Consider the following 23938-nt stretch of genomic DNA (forward strand, 5'->3'; position numbering starts at 1 on the left):
TCCACTTAAATCTGGTGAACTGGCAATGACGGCGTTGGTGAGGGAACTGCTGCCCTGTTGACAGAAACAGAAAGTGTCTGCTCCTGAAGTAAGGTCCCGTCTGGTCTTGTGGTGTCTGCTGAATACTTTTACTTCCAGTGCTGCTCCAATTCAGGATTTTTACATTCTCTGAAGGAGATTTGATCTCCTGGAGCCTGTAAACCTTCTTTGTCCTATGTATGTTGGGGCCATGCTTAAAAGCCCGCCCAATGTGCAGGAGGGATATTCCTATTATTGCCCTTGGAACTATTGGGGCAGGTCCCTACCATATTTGCGAGGCAGGGAAATTACAGGGATCCCAATAGGCCCCTTGTAATGAAGGCCATTGAGCCCCTAGAAGGAGGCAGGCCTGCACACAGGCAGTGGAGAATTGTTTTCAATACCACAGCTCTGCAAGAAAAAAAAACACCATTATATGATATAAACAAAAATATAACAAAGAAATAAAATAATATTCAATCAAAAAGCAGAGAGAAATAGCAGGTGTGAAGACATAACTGGGAGTAGCGGTGCGTGTAGTGATACAGGTATCTGCAGAAGTACAGAGAGGTGTGAAGCTGCGTGTAGCGATACAGGAACCTCCAGAGGTACAGGGAGGTGTAGAGGTGCGTGTACCAATTCAGGTATCTGCTGAGGTACAGGGAGGTGTAAAGGTGTGTGTAGGGATAAAGGTACCTCCCGAGGTAAAGGGAGGTGTAGAGGTGCGTGTAGCGATACAGGTTTCTGCAGACATATAGGAAGGTGTTGAGGTGCGTGTATCGATACAGGTATCTGCCGAGGTACAGGGAGGTGTAGAGCTTCATGTAGCGATACAGGTATCTGCCGAGGTTCAGGGAGGTGTAGAAGTGCGTGTAGCGATTAAGGTATCTGCCGAGGCACAGGGAGATGTAGGGGCGCGTATAGTGATACAGGTATCTGCAGAGGTTCAGGGAGGTGTAGAGCTGCATGTAGTGATACAGTTACCTGCAGAGGTAACGGGAGGTGTAGAGGTGGTGTACGGATACAGGTATAGGGAGGTGTAGAGGTGCGTAAAGCGATAAAGGTACCTGCCGAGGTAAAGGGAGATGTAGAGCTGCGTCTAGTGATAGAGGTACCTGCCGAGGTACAGGGTGGTGTAGAAGTGCGTGTAGCGATTAAGGTATCTGCCGAGGCACAGGGTGGTGTAGAGGTGCGTATAGTGATACAGGTATCTGCAGAGATTCAGGGAGGTGTAGAGCTGTGTGTAGTGATACAGGTACCTGCAGAGGTAACGGGAGGTGTAGAGGTGGTGTACCGATATAGGTATCTGCCGAGGTATAGGGAGTTGTAGAGGTGCGTAAAGTGATAAAGGTACCTGCCGAGGTAAAGGGAGGTGTAGAGCTGCGTCTAGTGATACAGGTACCTGCCTATGTAAAGGGAGGTGTAGAAGTGCGTGTAGTGATACAGGTAACTGCAGAGGTACAGGGAGGTGTAGAGCTGTGTGTAGGGATACAGTTACCTGCAGAGGTACAGGGTGGTGTAGAGGTGTGTGTAGCGATAAAGGTACCTGCTGAGGTAAAATGAGGTGAAGAGGTGCCTCTAGTGATACAGGTATCTGCAGACATACAGGTATGTGTTGAGGTGCGTGTAGCGATACAAGTACCTGCAGAGGTAACGGGAGGTGTAGAGGTGCGTGTAGCAATACAGGTATCTGCCGAGGCACAGGGAGGTGAAGAGGTGCGTGTAGCAATGCAAATTGTCCATGGACGCGACAATTCTCGCTCCGGTGCCTACTCGATTCACGGGTTCACACTCTGCGACTCTGGGCAATAGCTTGCTTAATCTCCACAACGGCCCCTCGCGGCGGGATGCCTGGCTTTCACCTTGCGGATACCCTGCCGGGGTTATCTCACAGGGGAATACCAGGACGGGTTCCCTAAGCAAGCGCTTAGAAACCGCTTGGTGATTTGCGCTATATAAATTCCTGTACATTTACATTTACATTTACATTTACAATGCAGGTATCTGCAGACGTACAGAGATGTGTAGAGGTGCGTGTATCGATACCGGTACCTGCAAAGGTACAGGGAGGTGTAGAGCGGCGTGTAGGGATACAGGTATCTGCCGAGGTCCAGGGAGGTGTAGAGGTGCGTGTAGCGATAAAGGTATCCGCCGAGGCACAGGGAGGTGTAGAGGTGCGTGTAGCGATAAAGGTACCTGCAGAGGTAAAGGGAGGGGTAAAGGTGCGTATAGTGATACAGGTATCTGCAGAGGTACAGGGAGGTGTAGAGCTGCGTGCAGTGATACAGGTACATGCAGAGGTACAGGGAGGTGTAGAGGTGCGTGAAGAGATAAAGGAACCTGCAGAGGTACAGGGAGGTGTAGAGGTGCGTGTAGCGATACAGGTATCTGCCGAGGTACTGGGAAGTGTAGAGGTGCGTGTAGCGATACAGGTACCTGCAGAGGTACAGGGAGGTGTAGCGATGCAGGTACCTGCAGAGGTACAGGGAGGTGTAGAGGTGCGTATAGCGATAAAGGTATCTGCAGAGGCACAGGGAAGTGTAGAGGTGCATGTAGCAATACAGGTATCTGTAGACGTACAGAGATGTGTAGAGGTGTGTGTAGCGATACAGGTACCTGCAGAGTTACAGGGAGGTGCAGAGGTGCGTGTAGCGATACAGGTGCCTGCAGAGGTAAAGGGAGATGTAGAGGTGTGTGGAGTGATGCAGGTATCTGCAGAGTACAGGCAGGTGTAGAGCTGCGTGTAGCGATAAAGGTATCTGCTGAGGCACAGGGAGGTGTAGAGGTGAGTGTAGCGATACAGGTATCTGCAGAGGTAGAGGGAGGTGTAGAGCTGTGTGTAGTTATACAGGTACCTGCAGAGGTACAAGGAGGTGTAGAGCTGCGTGTAGCGATACAGGTACCCACAGAGGTATAGGGAGGGAGGTGTAGAGGTGTGTGTAGAGCTACAGGAATCTGCTGAGGTACAGGGAGGTGTAGAGGTAAGTGGAGTAGCAGAGGTAAGTGGAGTGGTACTGGTGTCTGCAGAAGTAGGTGTAGGTGTGTGTAGTGATACAGGTATGTGCAGAGGTACAGGGAGGTGTAGAGGTATGTGGAGATGTGCAGGTGTCTGCTGAGGTACAGGTACGTGTAGAGGTACAGATAGATGTGGAGATAGGTGAAGAGGTATGTGCAGAGGTACAAGTATTTGAAGAGGTAGAGGTAAGTGTGGAGGGATGTGTAGAGGTACATGTTTCTGCAGAGGAAGGAGTAGGTTTAGAGGTAGCTGTCAGGGTGGTGTGCAGAGTAAGTGTGCACAGGTAGGTGTGGGGTGTAGAGGGAGACCTAAATCTGCAGTCGTAGGTAACAATAGTTTTAGGGTAACGTAAATGACAGGGTGGATGTCACATGTTCCAAAGAATATCATAAATTATCATGGGTTCATTGGTGGCAACCTTGTCTTAAAATAATGATTTGTCATTCTGAAGTCTTCATTTTGTAGTCTTCGTTGTTGTAGCGCTTTACTAAAGAAGTTTTCATTTTCATGTAGCTCCGAAAGAGCAGGCCTTGGCAGGGCAGGGCCGCATTTCTCTTTTTAAATCTACCTTACTGGTGCACCAGTCATCCTAGAAGGACTGGATTCTGCATCTCTACTACCTGAATAAAGGTAGTGGGTTTTCCTCTGTTTTGTTGATACAATAGAGACAAGGCGGAGAGTGGTATTTTAATGTTGTCAAGAGAGAAACCCAGACACGTGCTGGCTCTTGTAGAGGTTAACAATATTCAGAAGTATAGCGACAGATCTTCAGGGACTGTCCAGTTCCTGGTACACCTAACCTGTACCTCCGTCAGAAATAAACAAAAAAACGTCGTGTAGGGAACAACATATGTGCAGATTCCCAGTGGACAGTCTGGCTCAGCTGAGTCTCACCTTCCACTCGAACCTCCTCAAATTTTTCTAGCGGCTTCTGTTAGAAACATACACCAATCTCTCCTTCCTCTCCCACCCACAGAACTTGTCTCACCTTCGGACATGGGCCTGGGGTGTGGTGATGCTGTACTGTCCAGAGAGTAAACAACAGTATTTTCTCCTGAGTACAACCTCCACGCACACTCTAGAGAGGTGTTTGGATTCTGAGCTAGGGGTCTCTGGCTACATTTTCCACCAAATTCGCCCCCCCCCCTCTCATGAGACAACCTATATATTCAACAATGCTTATTTCTTTCCTTGAAATGGTATGAAGTTATGTTCGGTGCTGTAGACAGTGGTTTAAGGCCTCAGGTATGGCTTCATACCTTTCCACACTATCCTCAGTACGGTGGTCCTGTCAGTAGACTTTGATTCCCCACTCATGGAAAATGTAGCGCTCCAGCTGAACAGCTTCCCTGTCGGCGCTACATTGCAATTAAAGTTCAGGTTCCACAAATGTACTTTGCTCATTTGCATTTTTTGTCAGCAATGCATGCTTCCGGCAGTCTTTGGAATATTTCTGGTTGTACAGCATTTCCACAGTACATATTTAAAGCCTCAAAGTATTCTGTGGTGTTATACTAGTGGCACTCAAAGCTAGTAATTAGGTGACACAGGTCAGAGTGATGCAGAATCATTACGCCTGAAGTGCTGACATGTCCTGAAGTGCTGGCATGTCTCCTGGAGGTATTCAGGCCCTATTGTAAAGATTGTGTCATAGGGTGAGTTATGACCAAATGTGCTGCAAGATTTCTTGGCTCTGAGTGACTAATTTCCTTGAAATGACACCCGCCCAGCCTCTGTTTTAATGTGTCTGGCTTCATATTCAACTAGGCAGGCGCCTAGGTCATTTCAGGCGAAACAAAATCATTTCCTTCCAGGAAATCTAATAGGAAATCTAGGTCAAAGCTGCAGAGTCTCTGCCAGAGTCCAACCCTTGTTCAAAGCCTTAAGAAAAGCAAAACCTTTTTAAACGTCCAGGCAAATACAAGCTACTTTTTCAAAGACACCGGTATTTATTTATTTATTTATTTATTTAATGTGGAGTTTTGTGAACTACTATGTGTCACTTTTGGGTTACTTAAGGGCGCTGTCAGTAAAACTGAAATTCAGCTTATGTAAGGGGAAGTTTAGCGTCCAATTGATTAAGATGATTGACTGATAGCTTGTGATTGAGGATTGATTCTTTCATTTGAAAGTCTAAAACGTCTGTTTTCCAGATGTTGCCTGACCAAATTTAGTAGGGTTTGGATCTCAAGTAATAGTTTGTGGCATTACACGCTGTCGCGACCTATTTAGACCCAGTGATCAATCAGCCAGTTTTCAACATCTTGGAGGACTGTTGCTTAATCAGGTGGTTGGGCGCTGAGAATAGATCGCAGATTGGGACACAATAAGATGGTAGGTTCTGCAGATGTTCCACGGCTTTGCCCCTGTATACTTTTGTGAACAAAGCCAGAAATGTAATCCTGGCATTGACTGGAAACTAGTGGACTGCTTTGAGGGTAGGGTTTATATGGTCCATTTTAGGAAGGTTAAGGAACATTCCTGCTATCTAGTTCTGAGGGCTTTGAATTTGACAATGAGTTTCTTGGGGTAGCCAGAGAGAAAATGGTACAGTAGTCAAGGTGTGCTAGGATGACAACTCTTGTCAGCTTAGCTCTGTGGATGGTGTGGAAAAGTGGAAGGATGTTTAGAACACTTGCTTGATCACTGCTTTTGTCATAATCCTAATGACAGCCCTCAAACCACTCTACAGAGCTTTTCCATTGCCAAGGCCTTTTAAGTATGTGGCAAGAAGGACTAAATTAAAAAGCAGAGTTATTTAATTTGTGTGGTAAGAAAGGGTAAATTATGCTGTGTTAACAGGCACATTCTCCGGAAGAATTATTCTGATCCATTTGAGCTAGAAAGTTCATTTTTTATTGACGTGTAAATTATATGGTACATTAAGTAGCAAGTGTGGAAAATCCATAATTATGTGGTAAATGCCACAGCTATAGAATCACTGAACTGAATGGCCGTACCATAGTTCATTGTTTTATGAATACGCTAGTCATGAAAGGTAAACAAAACCTAAACATTCTAATTCCAGTCTGAGCCTTTTGGTAGATGCACCTTGAAGAGAACAACTTCAACAAACTTCATCTTCTAAAGTCAGAATTTATTTTTTAACAAAAAAATGAGATTATACCGCAAATCGCCTACAGAAAACGTGATGCTGTAGGGTGTTACTGTAAGGAAAACATTTTGACTAATAGCCAGGAGAAAACTAAGGGTCTGATTATGATAGCGGTGAACCCGCCACCAGCAGCCTGCCGGTGGCGGTTCACCGCCATCGTGCAGCCATGTTCCGCCCGCCAGATAAGGATGGCGGGCGGAGTGCTGGCAGACGGAAAGCTCATCCGCTACGGGACCGACACAGGCAATTGTTAAGATTGCATGTCGGACCCACCCCGCATCCACAAAATGGTGGCGGTGCCTAGCAGGCACCGTCTGCCGAATTTGGATACTGCATCCCCGCCAGCCTTTGAATGGCTGTTCTACTGCCATTCAAAGGCTAGCGGGGATGTACTTTGGGGGCCCGCCTTGTGCACGGGCAATGCAATTGTGCACTTGGGGGGCAACCTATGGTGCCCCCTACAGTTCCCTGCACCCGGTGGCAGGCACCGCGTGGTGCCTGCCACGTAGTGCAGGGAAATGCACAATATGCATTTTTGCCATTGCGGCGGGTGCAGCTGGCTGCAGCATCCGCCGCAATGGTAAACATACACAATGCGACCGTCACAGTGGCAGTCGCATTAAAATTGCATATGCGGGACCGCCGCCATATGGCCAGGCGGTCCCGCTTCCTGTGATGATGGCGGATGGACTCAAGTCCGTCCGCCATCGTAATGAGCCCCTAAGATATTGACCTTTAGGAAAAAGTAAATAATGTTGAATGGCACCTCGATGAGACACAGATTGAGCCAATGAACCAATAACAATATTTAGGCCTTCCGTTCTCTAGTATTTTGAGGGAGGGGGGTCCCACTTGGAAACCATAAAAGCTAGGATTTAGTTACACACATGATCCTTGTCAAAATTTAACCTAATTGATGGAGGACTCTCATTGTGTCTTCTCATGAAAGCTTACAGCAGCAAAATTCACTTCTTAGCACTCCATGGATCAGAGGTCTTATGTTTGGACCCAAGTTACACCTGAGACTCCATAGAGTATGCAGCTTTGAAAAGGATGCTGTGTTTAACAAAGGGGTCCATGGCACAAGGTATTCAGCGTGAATTAAGCATAACCTCATGGCTTGTCATGGCAGGTTCCCGCCTGTTAAAGTTCTTCCAAAACTTGTACAGTATGAATGCCCACTAAAAATTCTGAAGTGGTGTTGGGAGGAAATCAGTGCCAGCGAAAGGGAATGGGCCGAGCAGTGGTTAAAAGAGTAAACAGAATTAAAACTTTTCATATGGAGAAGTGTGGCTCAATGGTTAGAGCGGCAGACCCTGATGCAGAGGTCTGTCCCGGACCAGGGTTCAATTCCCGCCTCGGCGGGTCTTGAGCTCAATTTCCCCGGAACTGATAATTCTCGCCTCGGTGCCTGTTCTAAGCATGGGTCCCACTCTGCAACTCTGGGCAATAGCTTGCTTAATCTCCACAATGGCCCCAACAGCGCTAGGATGCCTGGCTTCACCTTGGGGGTGCCCAGGAGTGGGCACTTTACAGGAAAACCTTTATTGACGTAGAAAAGTACACCGCTATTCAGCCGAACATCCCGGGGGCACGGCAGCACGTTAAAGACACAGCAATATGGCATACAGCATTCACATTTCCGGATGAGTGAGGTTCCATTTTATTTTAAACAGGATGACATCAGGAACATAAAAAGCTGCAATATAACGTAAAGGAATGTGGGGACCAGGTGCCGAGCCGTAAAGTATAGTCATAGTATGGGCGGGCCAGACAAGAATTCTTACAGGATTTAAGACGATCACAAATAAGGCATGGGTACTTTGTCAAAGAACAGGATATACACGCATACAAGTACTGTAAATACCGATTAAACGCCCGCCCAGGTCTTACCTATAGCGCAACAACAGCTCAGACACAGGATACGACAAATCAATGAGGACTTAAAGACCAACACAATAAACTGATCCCAGGCGCAGAAAAAGGAAAAAGGAAAGGGAAAACCAAAAGAGCGAAGAAAAAGGCCATAGAAACAAAAAGAGAAAAAATAAACCCCTCCCTCCAGCCCCCCACCCCGCACCCCTGCAGTTGGCTACGGCCTAACCCCCCAGCAGCGTGCCTGTCGCCCAGTATCTAAACCCGAAATATAGAAGAGAGAGGAAATATAGAAAGGAGGAGAAATATAAAGAAAGAGAAGAAAAAAAAAAAAAACATTGAGGGGTCCCCAGTACGGGCTCCCGGCCCCCTCCCCCCCCCACCGCCACGCAGCAATTCAAACACCTCAGCGCCGCTACCAAGATGTCAAAGGCGACAACCTAGAACAGGATAGTGGTCACCACTCCAGTTTCAAAAGTCGCACAATTAAGATGAGAACCCCCCGTGCAGCAAACCAATAAACAAATAGCAACACTCAGCTCCAACCCACCCAATCATAGTTGAGACACATCTCAATCCGCCCTGCGTAGGGTCAGACAAACAAAATACCAAAAGTAATGCCGGCAGGTAAGTCCGACGGAAGGTAGGGAATCTTGCAGCACACCAGAACACGAGACTCTCGAAGGCCCTCCACAGCCCATCCGGCAGCTATAAAGCAATCAATCAAAGTCCAGTCCAAAAAGAGCACAGTCATTGTGTTGCGTAAGAATGTGTCCACGGGACGATCCACAGCGGTACAAGCGGGAGACTTCCAAAATACCGACTCTCGCTTCTCGGCCACGGCGAAAGTCACAGCGCCACTTCCACAGCAGTGTCTCTACCAATACCTGCAGGGGGGATGCCACAAGCGAAGACCCCGGAGATGATCCCGGCGTCGGGTTTCCCTTCATGTCGGATAGACCAAGAATAGAACACAGCAGCCACCCAATCCGGACCGTGAATTACTGGCAAACAATGGGGGGGGGCCTTCTGATCCCCCCTCCCCAATCTTCAGTGCGCGCCACTATCACCACAGGCTGGTACGGCTCAGTGAAGGCGAGTGCATAAGCCGGGACCCCCAGCATAAGTGTCGCATAGATGTTCACCATCGCAACCAGCTCGAGAAACAAAAAGGGGGGGGGTTCTTGATACCAACGCCTCCATGTTGCACACAGCGTGGGTGCCATCTCCATTTCCCCGTAGCAGGTCACATATTCACCCCCAAGATCTCAAAGGCGCCGTCAAAACTGATGCGGATCCATCGGCTCCGATCCCCTAGAGTGCGGGATACAAGCAGTTGCGCGCTGGTTACACATGCCATGTTAGGGAGACAATGAGCGGCGCCAAATCCGAATGACCAGCAACTAATCAACCCATGATAAGGGGCACCTATTAGACCCCGTCCTTACCAACATCATGGATATTACCTCGGGCCCCCCCATCCCTTACCCTTGGACAGATCACTTCCTAGTCCCTTTCTCTTGGCACCTAGTCACAGCACCCCCTCAACCCCCGAAAATCCGTGTGATAGACCGACGCTGGTATAAGCTTGCACCAGCTGAATGGTCCAAGGTGCTCTCAGACTCCACACCCGTGCTCTCCATGGACCCGGTGGTGGCCGATGAACAATTTAATTCCTGGATCATATCCTCACTGGATAAACTCCTTCCCTATACCACCACTCTTAAACAAACTAAAAGAGTGACCCCTGCTCCCTGGTACACCCCAGCGCTCAAATCTCTACGACACGAATGTAAGAGAACTGAGCGCTCCTGGAGGAAGGATAAAACCAAAGAAAAAAAGGATGGCTATCATACCGCACTACAAAATTATAAAACCGCCCTTCCGAACACCAAAAGTCTGTTCTTCCAAGAAAGAATAGAACACTCTGCTAGCTCCAGCAAGGAATCATTCACCATTTTAAAAGAACTCCTTAAAGTCCCCGTCCCCGGACCGATAGACCTACCAGATCCCAAGGCAGACAAGGAAAAATGCCACAAACTAGCAGACTTCTTCCAGGAAAAAAATTCAAAATATCCTCAACTCCATCCCTGCTACAAATTTAAACGAGGAAAAAGAATCCAATAATCTGCCAACCCCCCCATGTCTCACCTCTTGGGGACAAGTGTCAACAGAAGAGGTTGAAAATACGCTGAATATAATTAAAAGCGGATCACCTAAGGACCCTGCCCCCTTACGGATTCTAAAAACAGTCGCACCCTCGATTGTGCTCCCTCTCACCCACCTTATCAACGCCTCGTTTCAACAGGGAGTTGTCCCACCCAGCTGGAAGGCGGCAGTGGTCAAAGCATTATTAAAAAAACCATCCCTTGACACTGTCGACCTGGCAAATTACAGACCAATCTCCCTCCTCCCGGGAACGAGTAAGATCGCGGAAAAACTTGTGAACAGGAAACTTTCACAATTTTTGGAGAGCAATAACCGGCTTAAAAACTCGCAGACGGGATTCCGCCCTGGACAGGGCACTGACATCGCCCTCCTTATGGCAGTGGAGGAGGCCAGAGCACTTTTGGACGAAGGAGGATCAGTGGCAGTGATCCTCCTCGACCTTAGTGCGGCCTTCGACACCGTCAATCACCAGCTCCTAATTCACCGACTCAGGAGTGTAGGTGTTGAAGGGACCGCGCTTTCTTGGCTTTCGTCCTTTCTGAGTCACCGCTCTTTTCAAATTTGGGAGAATAACACCCGCTCCTCCGACACCCCCCTCCAATGTGGCGTGCCTCAGGGCTCCTCTCTGAGCCCTACTTTATTTAATATCTACATGTCCCCATTGGAGGAGGTTGTTATCCCGTTCGGAGTGAGCATCGTCAGCTACGCCGACGACACACAACTAGTGGTGTCCCTCTCTCATCCCAGGCAACAACCTGCGGATCTGTACAACTGTCTCTCGCAGATACAAGGATGGATGAATAAATCATCTTTGAAACTTAACGGTTCAAAGACTGATATTCTCCTCCTCGGCCAAAAGGGGCCCTCCTTGCTACCGAACATCTGGCCACCCTCTCTAGGTCCGCCCCCAGACCCTAAACCAGAGGTAAAAAGCTTGGGTATCTGGCTTGATAAAGACCTTTCATTTGCATCACAGGCAAAAAAGGTAGCCGGCACCTGCTTTGGGCTCCTCAGGTCAATGCGAAAGATTCTACCCCTACTCCCCCCCAAATCTCAAAAACTGCTGATTCAAGGCCTGATACTTTCTAGGCTTGATTTCAGTAACGCCATCTATCTGGGAGCACCGGAGGCTACCCTGAATAAATTACAAAGGGTCCAAAGCGCAGCCGCCCGGATCCTTACTAACACATCTGTCAGAGCTTCAGCCAAACCAGCGCTAAAGCACCTCCATTGGCTCCCAGTAAGAGAGCGTGTGAAATTTAAGGCCCTCAGCCTGGCGCACAGATTGCTCCAAAACAAAGGCCCCCCAAGCCTACAAAAATTCATTAGGCCCTACAAAGCCCCCAGATCCCTTCGATCCGACCAGGAAAATTTCATCGTCATCCCCAGAGTCAAGAAAGCCCGAACGGGCGGCAGGCGCTTCTCGGTTCACACCGCACGCCTTTGGAACACCCTTCCTCTTGACTTAAGATCTGAACCCAACTACTTACGGTTCAGGAAGCGATTAAAAACACACCTCTTCCCCTAATCCCGTCTCAGGCCCCCCCCCCTTTGCTGAACCTCAGGTGTATTGATCTTAGCGCTGGGATACTCATGGGTGACTACGCGCTCTATAAATTAAAATAATAATAATAATAATAATAAATATTCGTGGCCCACAAAGCAGCAGTCGAGGGGGGGGGGGGGGGGCCGACATCCATAGATGGAGGGCAGGATGCAGAGAAACATCGGGCTCAACAGAGCGGGTGCCGAGTGTATATTCAGAGGTGGGTGGGCCTCCATAGTGGTAGACCGGCAGCTTCCGGGTCCGTGTGACCGCTGTTATTCAACTCGCGGCCGGCAGCCGCATCACGCGGGGTCGCGGCTCCGGGGCTCGTGAAGGCCGCAGTGCGCAGGAGGGCATATCTTCATCCTCAGGGCTCGGAAATCAGCCCGAGTCACACCCGGAGGGGCAGCGCTCTCTCCGACGCTCGAAACCCCGGCAGCAGCGCAGAACAGATAGCGAGATCCGGCGGTAGGGGAAGAGGGCCAACGGAGCCGGGAGCCCGGGCGACCATCTTGGCCGCCGGTCTGGCTCCGCCCCTCACTGCTTTCAATTTTGATGGCTTTTGCCATAAGGAGTTGTGCAAAAATGCATAACCAATGAATTTTTGCCGTCCACAGAGTGACAGGCGGATGCAACAGACTCACTAGCATTCAAGAGGGTTACATGAAAATATGGGGTTGTATTCATCAGATGTTCGAAATGTCAATAGGCGACACAAGACCTTTAGAAGTGCTAAAATGTGTGTTTTGCTGTTCGCCCTATGTGGGAAGGGTATGCCCAGACGTGGGTCCCATGCTCACTACGCCACTGGAGTCAAGCTATCCTGGCTGATGACGGCTGATAGCCAGAAACCGGTCCTAGGATGCTTGATTCCGGTCCAGGGAATACATGGCTCGGCAGTTCGGGCTGGACTGTTCCCATGAGGCACAGGGTCAAGACTGATTTGCATATGGCCATGTCTGAACTGGGGTGGCGTGGTGAGCAAAATAACGATGGATTAAACCCAGATCTGTGACTGGGGGTGAATGTTTTGCCAATGTGCAACATTCCGTCCATCATCTTGTGTGTTTTAATGTAGAAAGAAGCCATAACAAAATGTTGACTGTGATTTTCCTTTTGTTTCCAGTAGGTCAGGTTACATAGAGGGCGTGGCCTCAACATAAATTAGCATTTTGCTTATTTTCTATGACCTAAAGAATATTTCTTTGCTCGGTTATGATCATAATAGTAATAGTGCTCCGAACGCATTCCTAAATGTTCTGGAAAAAGGCATCCTAAAATTCTTAGCTAATACTAGGCTCTTGAATGCAGTATTGAACATGTTATAGCTGTTTACTATAGAAGGTATCTATGAGTTAATCATTTCTAGGAGGAATAGCAACATCCAGGTAAAAGTAAACAAATCGGGGCCTGATTACGATCTTGGCAGATGGGATACTAAGTCACAAACGTGACGGATATCCTCCGTTCGCTGTATTTCAAGTTCCATTATATCCTACGGATATCCTCCATTCTCCGTATTTCAAGTTCCATTATATCCTATGGAACTTTTAATACAGTCGATGGGACATCAGTTACTTTTGTGACTGATTATCCCATCCGCCAAGATCGTAATCGGGCCCTCAGTCTGCAAAATAAAAATGCCTGTCATCAAAACACTGCTAGACCGAAATGCTCCTGGGTGGTACAAACACAAGCAAAGAGCGGATAGCTATCAAATCACCAAACAAGACCAGGGATGTACAACAAATCATGAACAAGGGGCTGATCCAGTAAATGTTGCAGCATCAGAAACAATAGATCTGCAACAGACAGCCTGCAGCCAGACTTTAAAAAGGAAAGAAGGAATGGAGTTGGTAAAAAACAAAGCCTATTCCAGATGGTGTAAACTATTACTGGCTTTAACCACTCTCAAGCAGGTCTCAGCTGGAGTGTCTGTGAACATGTGATGTGTGTGTTTACATGCATGCATAACATGGGAGTGAGGATGATTTCCATGCACTTTACTTCCTCCTAGGTGATAATGATTTGTCAGTGAGTTATTCAATGAAATGATGTATACAATGTATGAATGGCAACACTTTAATAACTTCCTTTCCCGTAAACAATATTACAAAAACACTGGAAAAAAATATTGGATGAGCATGAGTAAAAGAGGCATGCTTACCGGTACCTTCATTTTAAAGTCATCTCGATGAAGTCGAATACCAATATCAGCGATAGTCCTCTGAATAAAACGTGAGGGTCGCAAAACAAACACAAGCTGAAGGTTCCCTGGAAATGCTCCCTGTGAGAAAACAAAACAGTTAGAGATAGAAATGTGGCATAAGCAAACAATACAAGACATGATGGGGAACACAGTGAAGTCTTGGACTTGCTCTGGAGGGTTATCAGAACTTCTGGTTTGGACTAAGGTGTAATAAATGGCGAATGACAGACGGCTGGAGTAGCCTACCATGGGGCTAGCAGGGAAGGCGATGAATGAGTTCAGTCCTGGAAGCTCATGACAGAGGTTCAATCGTTTGGTAACTGGGTTCAACTCCAATACGACTTCAGCCGGCAGACACATGAGTTGCAGATCTCCACGCTAAGTCATTGATTAATTCAATTAATCTACAAAGGTGTTAACATCAGGTATTTTAAGCTGGTGGGCATTCTCACCTAAGGCCCAATACCTTGTTTTGAATAGACACCACACTATGGTGCACAGACAACCCCTCAGTGCTGGGCAATATCTGCACCTTGTGCTTATGGCTTCTCTTCCTCTCCGAACTTTTCTAGAGTCTTAAATTCCTTAGAATTTAAGACAGCTGTTTTGAAGCATGTAATGCAGAGCTCAGACTGTTTCCTTAAGTTAGAAGCATATTATCCTTGTGGTGAAGGCAAGGTCATCTACAGAAATACCCGAGACCATTTTCCTCTCACTGGGGAGTCAATCAATCAATAATAAACTTTAATCGGTTTTATGAATAAAACCATAAAAGTCATACAAACATCAATAAAACTACTTACAAGTTACAGATTGACAAATAATATACATCCCAGATAAATACAAGTTAAAAAGTACGTGAGTTTCAATACAAATATTAATCACAGCTTGTCCTAAGTTTGATGGCAACCCGTAAAAAGTTAAGTGTATACAGAACAGTATCGTAAGAGATGAGTTGTAAAAAAATAAAAGCTGATCTCACCCTCCTAAACCCCACTTTTTTTAAGAATGGGAATAATAAGTAACTTTCTAGGAACAGCATAAAAAGTACAAAACATTAAAAAGTGCATCATGTCCTGAGGAGACTCTCCGTCGCAGCCACAGGGCATGAGGCACTGACCTCTGAAGAAGCCACGGGTGTGCTAAAAGATAGAGAAAAAGATCGAGCCGAAAACTCGTCAATAAAAAACTATTGTGAATACTTTTGAGCCCTAGGAGATCTGGCTCAGTGGTTGGCACTGTTTTCAGCACAATGTACTAACTCACTGGGGAGTCAGGAACATTTGTCAGGTCATAGCAGGAGTGTGAGGCAAACACATCCTCCTTTCAGCCCAAACATTGATTGGGTCTCTGATTTGCCACCAAATCTACAACGTTTTTCTGGTCCTTATGACATATACATGATTTTTTGAAGAGACAATTCCAGTCTAACCTGGCCAAAGGAGCATAGAGTCTGGAGCCTAGAGTGAGTGGCTCATTGGCTAATCTCGGCAAGCCAAGATATATCTCTTGACAATGAGAGAGAAACTTGCACCAGTTCTAGTATTCAACAAAAGGACAATTTGGAAAACAGAATAAAAAATCAGGCTCAGTGGACTCTCTGATCTGAGACTAAACTGACCGCAGGGGCCCAGAAGCACTTTGAGTCTTCACAAAGGATTTCCAGATCACACTCTCTCCCTCACCGAGGACTGGAAATAATCTGACTACATTGCCTTTTTGAACACAGTAACTAAGGGTGTGTTCTGTATATTGTTTTATCTATGCAGGTAATACAATATTTTATTGAACTGTAAGGTGGCCTACAGAATCATGCCTGCTGAAGCATTCCGAGTCTGTGGTGCAAGCAATACTTTTCATCTGGTGAGGAGTGAAGGAGCCCTGGAAATCACTAGACAGGATTATGAAAACAGTATAGGCCAAGGATTAATATGGCTCCCAGGCTTTTACTGTGAACTAAGTATTATCCCTCTGAAGGCAACCTGGAACAAACATCAACACCAATAAGTTAAAATTAAAAGCAATACGTACATGAATTATGACATTGATTAAAACCCTGATGAAGGTCCCAAACTTAGCAATAAGTACCTTATTCGAACTTTCTGTAGGGATCAACATTAATATAGCCCATATTTACTCAAGGGAGGGAGTCATCTTTTCAAAGTCCATGGGTTTGCAATTTACTGCAGAAAACACCTACTTCATCCTACTTCATCCACAATGAATTACAGTTTCATAGAAAAGCTTGTATACGACTGCTCGCGAATATGTGGATTACATTAGTCCTGAAGCCCTTTCTTTCAGCAGAACACAGCTGTGACACTACTTTTTTCCATTTACTCATTTCTATGGGAGGAGGTAATTTCCCAATTATCTCTGTAGTAAAAGCAACATAATGAATTTGCGGGTGAGTTGGGTAGAAGCAGGATGTCTTCAGTAAACAGCATCTTCATTCGGGACATTAAGATCAAAGGTTAATGGTGAATAACATTTTGCAAGCACACTATTCCAAAGGTTTCGACCATGCTGCAAAACCACAGTATGGAAGCGATCATTTCTAGATGAGAGCATCTCCACCATTAGTTTAAAGAGGGATACTGTTTCAATTGATATTGATTTTTAAATATACAACTTTGGCGTTTAAAGATCAATCGCGATAGACTACCAAATTGAGTTTCCAAATTCTACTACTGAATGATACATACCTAATTAAATCTCATTACAAGATATTATAAGAGATGTCCACGGGGCTCAACAATTGTCCTCAGATTATCACTCAATGAGACAATTATTTTTAACTAATTAATCTGGTTTTTCTAAAGTTTGAATGGCCAGACATCAGAGATTATCTACCAGGCTGAATGCTACAATGGTAAAAGTTTGGATTTGTTTTAATTAATCTTGTACTCTTAAATAAGGAACAATCCTCTAGGAGATGTACAATAGCTGTTGTGCAAGTGGGTGAGTTAGGCAAATTTACTTGAGTATCTTTGCGGACAATTAGATTTCATATCTAATGCTGCCAACAATGGCCCCTTTAATTTTGTAATTCCTCCAAATTCTATAACAAATGAATACATTACCAGAACAGACAAGAGGGAGGAACAAGGTGCAACACTGTTGCAATCAAACTGAAGATCTAATAGATCTACAAGGAGGCCATTTGAAAACAGAGAGGCGCTTGCTTGTTTTTTTATTTTAAATTAAGTTTCTGAAATGTATTGCTAATCCAAAAGTATTAGCATTGTGACAAGGGATTAAGGGCCATATGTATCAACATTCCGTTTTGCGATTCCTAAATAGCGATTTTTAAGGAATCGCTATTTAGAATTCGCAAAATGGTATGAATGTAGAAATTAGCTTCTTTTTAGCGATTTCTTTATATTCCTTAATTGCGATTAGCAAATTGCTAATCGCAATTAAGGAATAATTTCCCATTCATTTCTATGGGCCAGTAGGCCCATAGGAATGAAGGGGAAATGTGCGATTAGCAATTAGCTAATCGCAAATTGAGAATATTTTCAAGGGTGCAGGGGTGTCCAAAGGACACCCTGCTGCACCCCTGAAAATGACATGTGTGCGCATATGGAACACATACATGCCCTAAGGGCATGTATGAGCGTCACATGGCACCTTTTGTTTTTTAAAAAAATGCTTTTTTAAAGGAATTCGCAACTTACCACCAACTTGAAGTTGGTGATAATTTGCGATTCCTTAGGGACAATTAGCAATATTTTTTTGCATCATACATTGCATTTAAGGAATCACAAATTTTGCGATTCCTCAATGCAATCGCAAAATAAGGAATCGCAAATTGTGCGATTCCTTATTTTGTGCCACATTTGCTTCATTCATACCATATTGGGAATTCTGCGAATTACGGCCTTTGCGAATGCGAATTTCAATGATACATATGGCCCTAAGTCTAGTGACCAGGGCTTTAACTAAGAATTTGGCATCAAGATTGACCTTCATGACAGAGAAAAGGTGTGGTACCGGAATATCATTGTTTCCTAAATAACATTGACAAACAATATGCCACTATGTGGTTAATATTAGAAAATCTACAATAATAGAATTATATTTTTGAAAACAATATTGAGGTCACACTATTTATATTGCATTATATTTCTACATATGATATCCTGACAGAGGTTCGGAGCTGTGTACAACTGTGGCGTCACTGGTTTAGAGAGAGTACCACACATCAATACCTCTCCAATCACCAAATGTAGTTTAGGGACCAATCTAACAACTGATGGTAGAAGTCCACAGGGAGTCGGACATCACTCATAGCATTACCTTTGTTAGAATTGTGCATCAGAGTCTAGTTCCTGTTTATTAATAGGGATGTTTAACTTCTCTCACTCTGTTTGGTAAGCTTTAAGCAACTGGTAGGACAAAAATGGTGTTCGCATACAAGGATGGTCATTCTTAGGTTTCGAATCATTATTCTTCTATATACCGCCATAAAAACTTCTCGCGCTGTCCCAGGAGCCCTTTGTTCTGTTGCCCGCCCACTACCGCCATAAAAACTTCTTGCGGCAACCGCTGTGCGGTACGCGCGTGGCAGCGCTCCGGGAGAAGCCCGGGACAAGGGTGGGGCCGTCTGCGGCCGTCCGAGGCCGGGCTGGGCCACCCCCCTTGGCAAACGCATCAAAATTGAACTACAGATCGACATTGGGTATGACGCATGTGTTGTAGTAGTTGTTTCAACTGCTCCCATTTATCTCATCTTTTGTTTTGCACACAATTGATTAGGTGTGCCATGGTGTTAGGGTGAACTCTATAAGCGGTTGTACGATTGACTCTAAAGTATTTGCTATAAAGACAATTAGATATATAACGAAGTGCTAGAGGTGATAAGAAGGGAGTGTGTTTATTTCCTCGCTGCTTTCCCCAAACAAAAGTAATTGGAGGTCTGTCACTGAAAATATTTACTTGAGTGTTGTATAGTTGGTTTTCGATTGAGTAAAGTGGAACTTTTTTTCTTGGTATTTATCTGAGAAATATTCTCAGTCCTTGTCTGGGTAACGGGGGGGGGGGGGTCTAACTTAATATATTACCATGAGCCAACAAAAACGTATAGCGGGGACTCTGGACAATTTTATTTTATGAGCTGAATCGCTCATATCCCACAAAATTGCTCTTGCGGAACGAAGATTATCGTTAGATCCATCTAAACTCCCGACATATCAGGAACTTGCCCAGCCAAACCCATCAGCCTTGTTGCAAACGTCAATGAACAACTGTACCACTTCGAAGTCCCCTTTATTAGGCAGTATTCCAGTACATGGTACCCCCATTGCTAATATGCAGCTCGATGAGGGAGAGCAGGCATCACCATCTATAGCAACAAGACTCCGAGGGCTAAGACAGGGAGGCCTAGCGATAATTAAAAAAGCTAAAATAAACTCACCTCAGGGGAAACGGAATACTAAAAAACCTGGGGAATCTGGACGATCAGGGGTGTCTAACAAAGGGCATAAAGAGCTAGTGGAATGTACGGGGGAATTATGTAAATCATTTGGAACACAAACTGAATTTGATAGCCCCATACATTTGAACAAAGTAGATGGTATGGTTGAGAACTCAGAAGATACTGTTGCAGATATTTTTAAAACCAGCTTAAACTCTATGGAGTCTCGAATAAATGATTGTCTTAGGGGTAATTTAATGTTAAACAATGAGAAAATAGAGGCTGTACAGAATTTTACATACCTGGGAGTTTCATTGGATTCTAAGTTAATGTGGAAAACCCAATTAGAAAAAAGCAAAATGCTATTAAAACAGAATATATTGCCTTTCGTGAAAAAACATGGAGAGAGTATTAACAAGGCAGTATCTCCGGCACTCGAGGTTTTTAAGTTTAAGGCACAGTCTGCGGCATTATATGGGGCAGAAATATGGGGGCCCATGTGTAAGAATGTTTTCGCAATAAGGGAAAACAAGTTTTTAGGGCTCTCTTGAGATTGCCAACAAGTACCCCATTAATACCTGTACTGCTAGACCTAAATATGAAGCTCACTGACCACTATGCTATCCTGCGACCGCTATCCCTGTGGGTAAGACTCTGGTGTACACCAGAACTAGATGATTATAAAAATGGTCTTCAGGAAATAATGAGAATAGATTGCAATACTACAAATGTTTTGTTAAAACATGTGCGCACATGGTTAAAAAGAATCGGCCTGATTCAGTTTTGGGAAGATCCATCAACATTGACCCAAGATTCGAAAAAACTACTTAAAACTGCATTTTGGGCATATATTTATAGTAGTATTTCAAATGATCAAACAGGTGGAACTCTGACAAATAGCTTCCTTGTATTTAAAGATACTCCTTTCTTTGAACAGTTTTGAGACGAGGTTCAACCACCTTTGGCTAAAACTTTGTTTATGAAGTTAAGGTATGGTACCTTGAAAACAAACCAGACCATTGCTAGGTGGACAAGCTCTTGTAAGAAAAAGACCTGCACTCTATGTACGAGTAATATAAAAGAAGATGAGGCTCATATCCTGTTTTTTTGCCCTTTTTACGAGGTAGCTAGGAAAAGATGTATTATACCCTTTTGTCAAAATTTGGGTGTGCGCTCCTATAAGGAAGCGGAAAGGATCCTTAAGACTGATACCAGGCAAGTGATAGTTTTTGGTGTCAGTAGATTTTTATTGGCAATAAGCTTTTTACGTTAAAAATGGGTTTGAATCTATAATGAAATTCGTGATGTAAGGACTAAAATCTATACAGAAATTAGTGATGGAAGTGTATTGCAATTATTTCTAAATTGCTGCTGCTATTGTGTCCATGTATTTCAAATTTTATAAGTATTTTTGCAATAGGATATGACTACAAATTGTTTCTAAATGTATGATTCTATGTGCTTTTAATTAGATGCCTTTTTAGCCTATTTAAATTAGATTTTTAATGTTACGATTTCCTAACACCTTCTGTGCTATCCGTAAGAGTAGAAATGATCTAAATCGAATTGATTGTAATGTGTGTTTTTATGTATCTTTTATGGCTCGATTGGGCCGAAATAAAGATTATAATTGAATTGAATTGAATTGATTGAGAGTGCTTGACAATACCCATTGCCTCCATTATGAATGAGAAAAATAGTGATGTGATGGTCAAATTGGTTTACTTGATGCCTGTATTTCAGAGATTGTACTAGCAGCCTTTATGGTTTTTCTCCCTCTTTGGCACAAGATGGTGATATTGTAGAAAGGAAGCTGTTGTCTCATTGAGCTCTATTCTTGTATTGTCAACAGAACCTGGCATTTGGTTGATTGGATACTCGTCAGTGACTGAACCACATTCCCCAGGATCCCTATATTCCCATTATTGCCCGCCTCCTACTGTGTCACTCTCACTATTTTCCTCTTCTTCCATTCTTTGTGTATGACCTGGGTCTGGGAAATCAGCCTAAAGAGCAAAAGCTACTTGCCCAGGGCTTCCTGACCTATCTGCTGGAACCTTTGTAGTTTTCCAGCCTGGCCGGCCATCTTGGCGAATCTCTTACATTGGCAATAGGGCCTGCCACCTTTGAATCCCTTTTAGATGCGTTAGGATTCATCAGGTGGGCTGGACCGAAAGAAAACGCGACTGAATACGCCCAATTTGTTTTGCACGTTGGAAGATGATGAAACGCTGCCTGAAATATCTGCCTGTGATATTGGGCTAAACAAAACACAGCATGGTCTCTGCCCCGGCCCACAGCACCGTCTCTACCCTGGCCCACAGCACAACCTCTGCCCAGGTCCACTACAAAGCCCCCACCACAGGTCCAATTCCTTGCATCAGTCTGTGTGCACCTGCAGAGAAGAGCTCATTGTGAGGTCCCTAGTTCCTATTTGGTTAGGATGACAAGAAGAAAGAACAGACTGAGGAAAAATGGCACTCAAAACACAGTTCCATGGAATACTCAAATTTTGACTCTAAATCTTACAAATATAATTTGTTATGGTTGTATGTCACAGTTTTGAGTAATGATATATCATCGCTTAATAACACTGTATCCAGAGCGTTCACACAATGGGGTCTGGTGGATTCCTGGAGGTCCTGACACCCGGGGGAACGTGATTTCTCCTTTTTTGCCTCTTGCATGATCTTCATGTGCGGCTGGATGCAGTATTGTGCATGCCTGCTGTACATGAAATGGTCAAAACCATTAAGTATCTTTTCTAGGACACTTTCTGATCATCATTCCCTGTTGCTTGACGTACGCTGGGAAGGAGAGAGACCTTCTATACCATCATGGAGACTAAAGACGGAGGCGCTGGAAGACCTCGTCTATCGGAATACAATGAGAAAGGCCGTCAGACGCTATTTTGCTGAAAATGCTGATTTGCCACGACCCCCCAGGTAGAATGGGACACACGTTTAAGACTGTGATTACGTGCATATGTATCTCGGAGTCGGTGGGGGTCTGGCTGACTAGACTGCAGCTGAGGAAGCATTGAGGGACACTGCCTGGACACCCCGAGGTTCAGGCAGAACTTTTGTCAGCTAAAGAAAAGGTCCTGAATGGTTGAGGTGTTTTGATTGCAGGAATTCCATGATACAAGCCAATGCAGAGAGAGACCGGACCAGTTTGCATTAGTGTGGCTTGCAAATCCATCCAAAAGAGGTTCGGTGGTGGTGGAGCTCGCCACAGACCGGGGCTGCACGCTCTATCGCCAGGCAGATATTGACTGTGAGTTTCATTACTATTATGCTGACTTTTATAGTAGGGTGACTGATCGCTCATTTGCTGATATCAAGTCCTTTCTAATGCCAGTTGACCTGCTGACTGTCACACAGACGAACTGGGAGAAGACAATATGCTTCCAGAGTTTTGGAGAAGCCTTAAAATTCATGGCCCGGAATAAAACACCTGGGATGGACGGTCTGCCGGTGAGGTTTTACTCTCCCTATGTAGAAGACTTAGGCCCTCAGCTAGTGGAGGTCTATAAAGCACAGAGAGACATGGGATTGCTGCCCACATCTATGCGAGCGACCCTGATTGTGCCCTCCTGGTAAACCGGCTAATGACATAAGGGCCTACCACCCATTGTCGATGCTGAACATCGATTATAAAATGCTAAGCAGGATATTGGCCACCAGCTTATTGCATAAATACAAAGAAGGAGTATCTGTTCCTATGGAACGGAGAGAAGATGCCTACTGTGACGTATAGGTGTAGATTGGACAAGTAAGGGGACGGTCTTCCTAAATGGAAGATAGAGCCCTCACACACCCAGATCACACAATCATAAGGCTTTGTCTCCTTGTGGGGCAGGCGCTACAATGCCTCACGGTCCCCGCTAAAAGGCTCTTTGGCAAAGACCAACGGAGAAGGAGACTCTGGCGCTTCCGGACTTTGAGACTAACTATTTGGCAGTACAGCTTCAATGGCTGATGCAATGGATGGCGAGCAGGCTTACACCTGGGAGAGAGCTGGACCCTTATGTCCCGGACCTCTGCAGACAGTCGTGAGTGCCGCTGTGCCTCAGCACACCTGGCGATGGAAACTCCATGGAGTTTCGGGTAAGGCGCAGCTGCTGGACCAGTACCTTGCAGAGGATGTGGGTGCAAGTGCCCTACTCCTTTGACATTCCTCTGGGGTTCCTAATGGAGATCCCACATGGGGGCGTTTTGCGAGAGCTAGCGGATTGGGTGGCAATCGGGGACCTATTTGATTCTAAGCTGCTTCTACCATTTGGTGACTTTAAAGAGTGGCTTGACCTCACTTGTGGTTACTTCTTATTACACAGTCTCTTACATTGCTTACCACACACTGCCAAGACTAAGACCACAAGCAAGTTTCAAGATCTAGGCCTGGTTCTAGCGAAGAGAGAGATAGCTAGGAACTGGAAGACTCCACGGGGCCCAGGGAGACAGTCTAGAGCGGCGGTACTCATAGTGCGGCCCGCCAGACCTTCCCTTGCGGCCCCCATGGAAAACAACAGTAGTCAGGGAGCGCCATTACTGCTGTTGTAATTCCTCAGG

The 23938-nt window shown here is 45.3% G+C and overlaps 1 protein-coding gene across 4 annotated transcripts in view; it reads right to left on the minus strand.

Annotated features, from left to right (window-relative positions):
* The window catches only part of MCF2L2 (MCF.2 cell line derived transforming sequence-like 2), a 2082183-nt gene that overhangs the window by 1491337 nt on the left and 566908 nt on the right, over nt 1-23938 (minus strand). For 3 of the 4 annotated variants that reach the window (XM_078665987.1, XM_078665986.1, XM_078665988.1), the window contains exon 5: nt 13907-14026. In XM_078665987.1, the coding sequence (XP_078522113.1) occupies nt 13907-14026 (120 nt within the window). The remainder of the gene's footprint in view (nt 1-13906; nt 14027-23938) is intronic. The other variant, XM_078665989.1, reaches the window with a different exon arrangement.

This window comes from Lissotriton helveticus, chromosome 11, assembly GCF_964261635.1.
Source record: "Lissotriton helveticus chromosome 11, aLisHel1.1, whole genome shotgun sequence".
Lineage (NCBI taxonomy): Eukaryota > Metazoa > Chordata > Amphibia > Caudata > Salamandridae > Lissotriton > Lissotriton helveticus.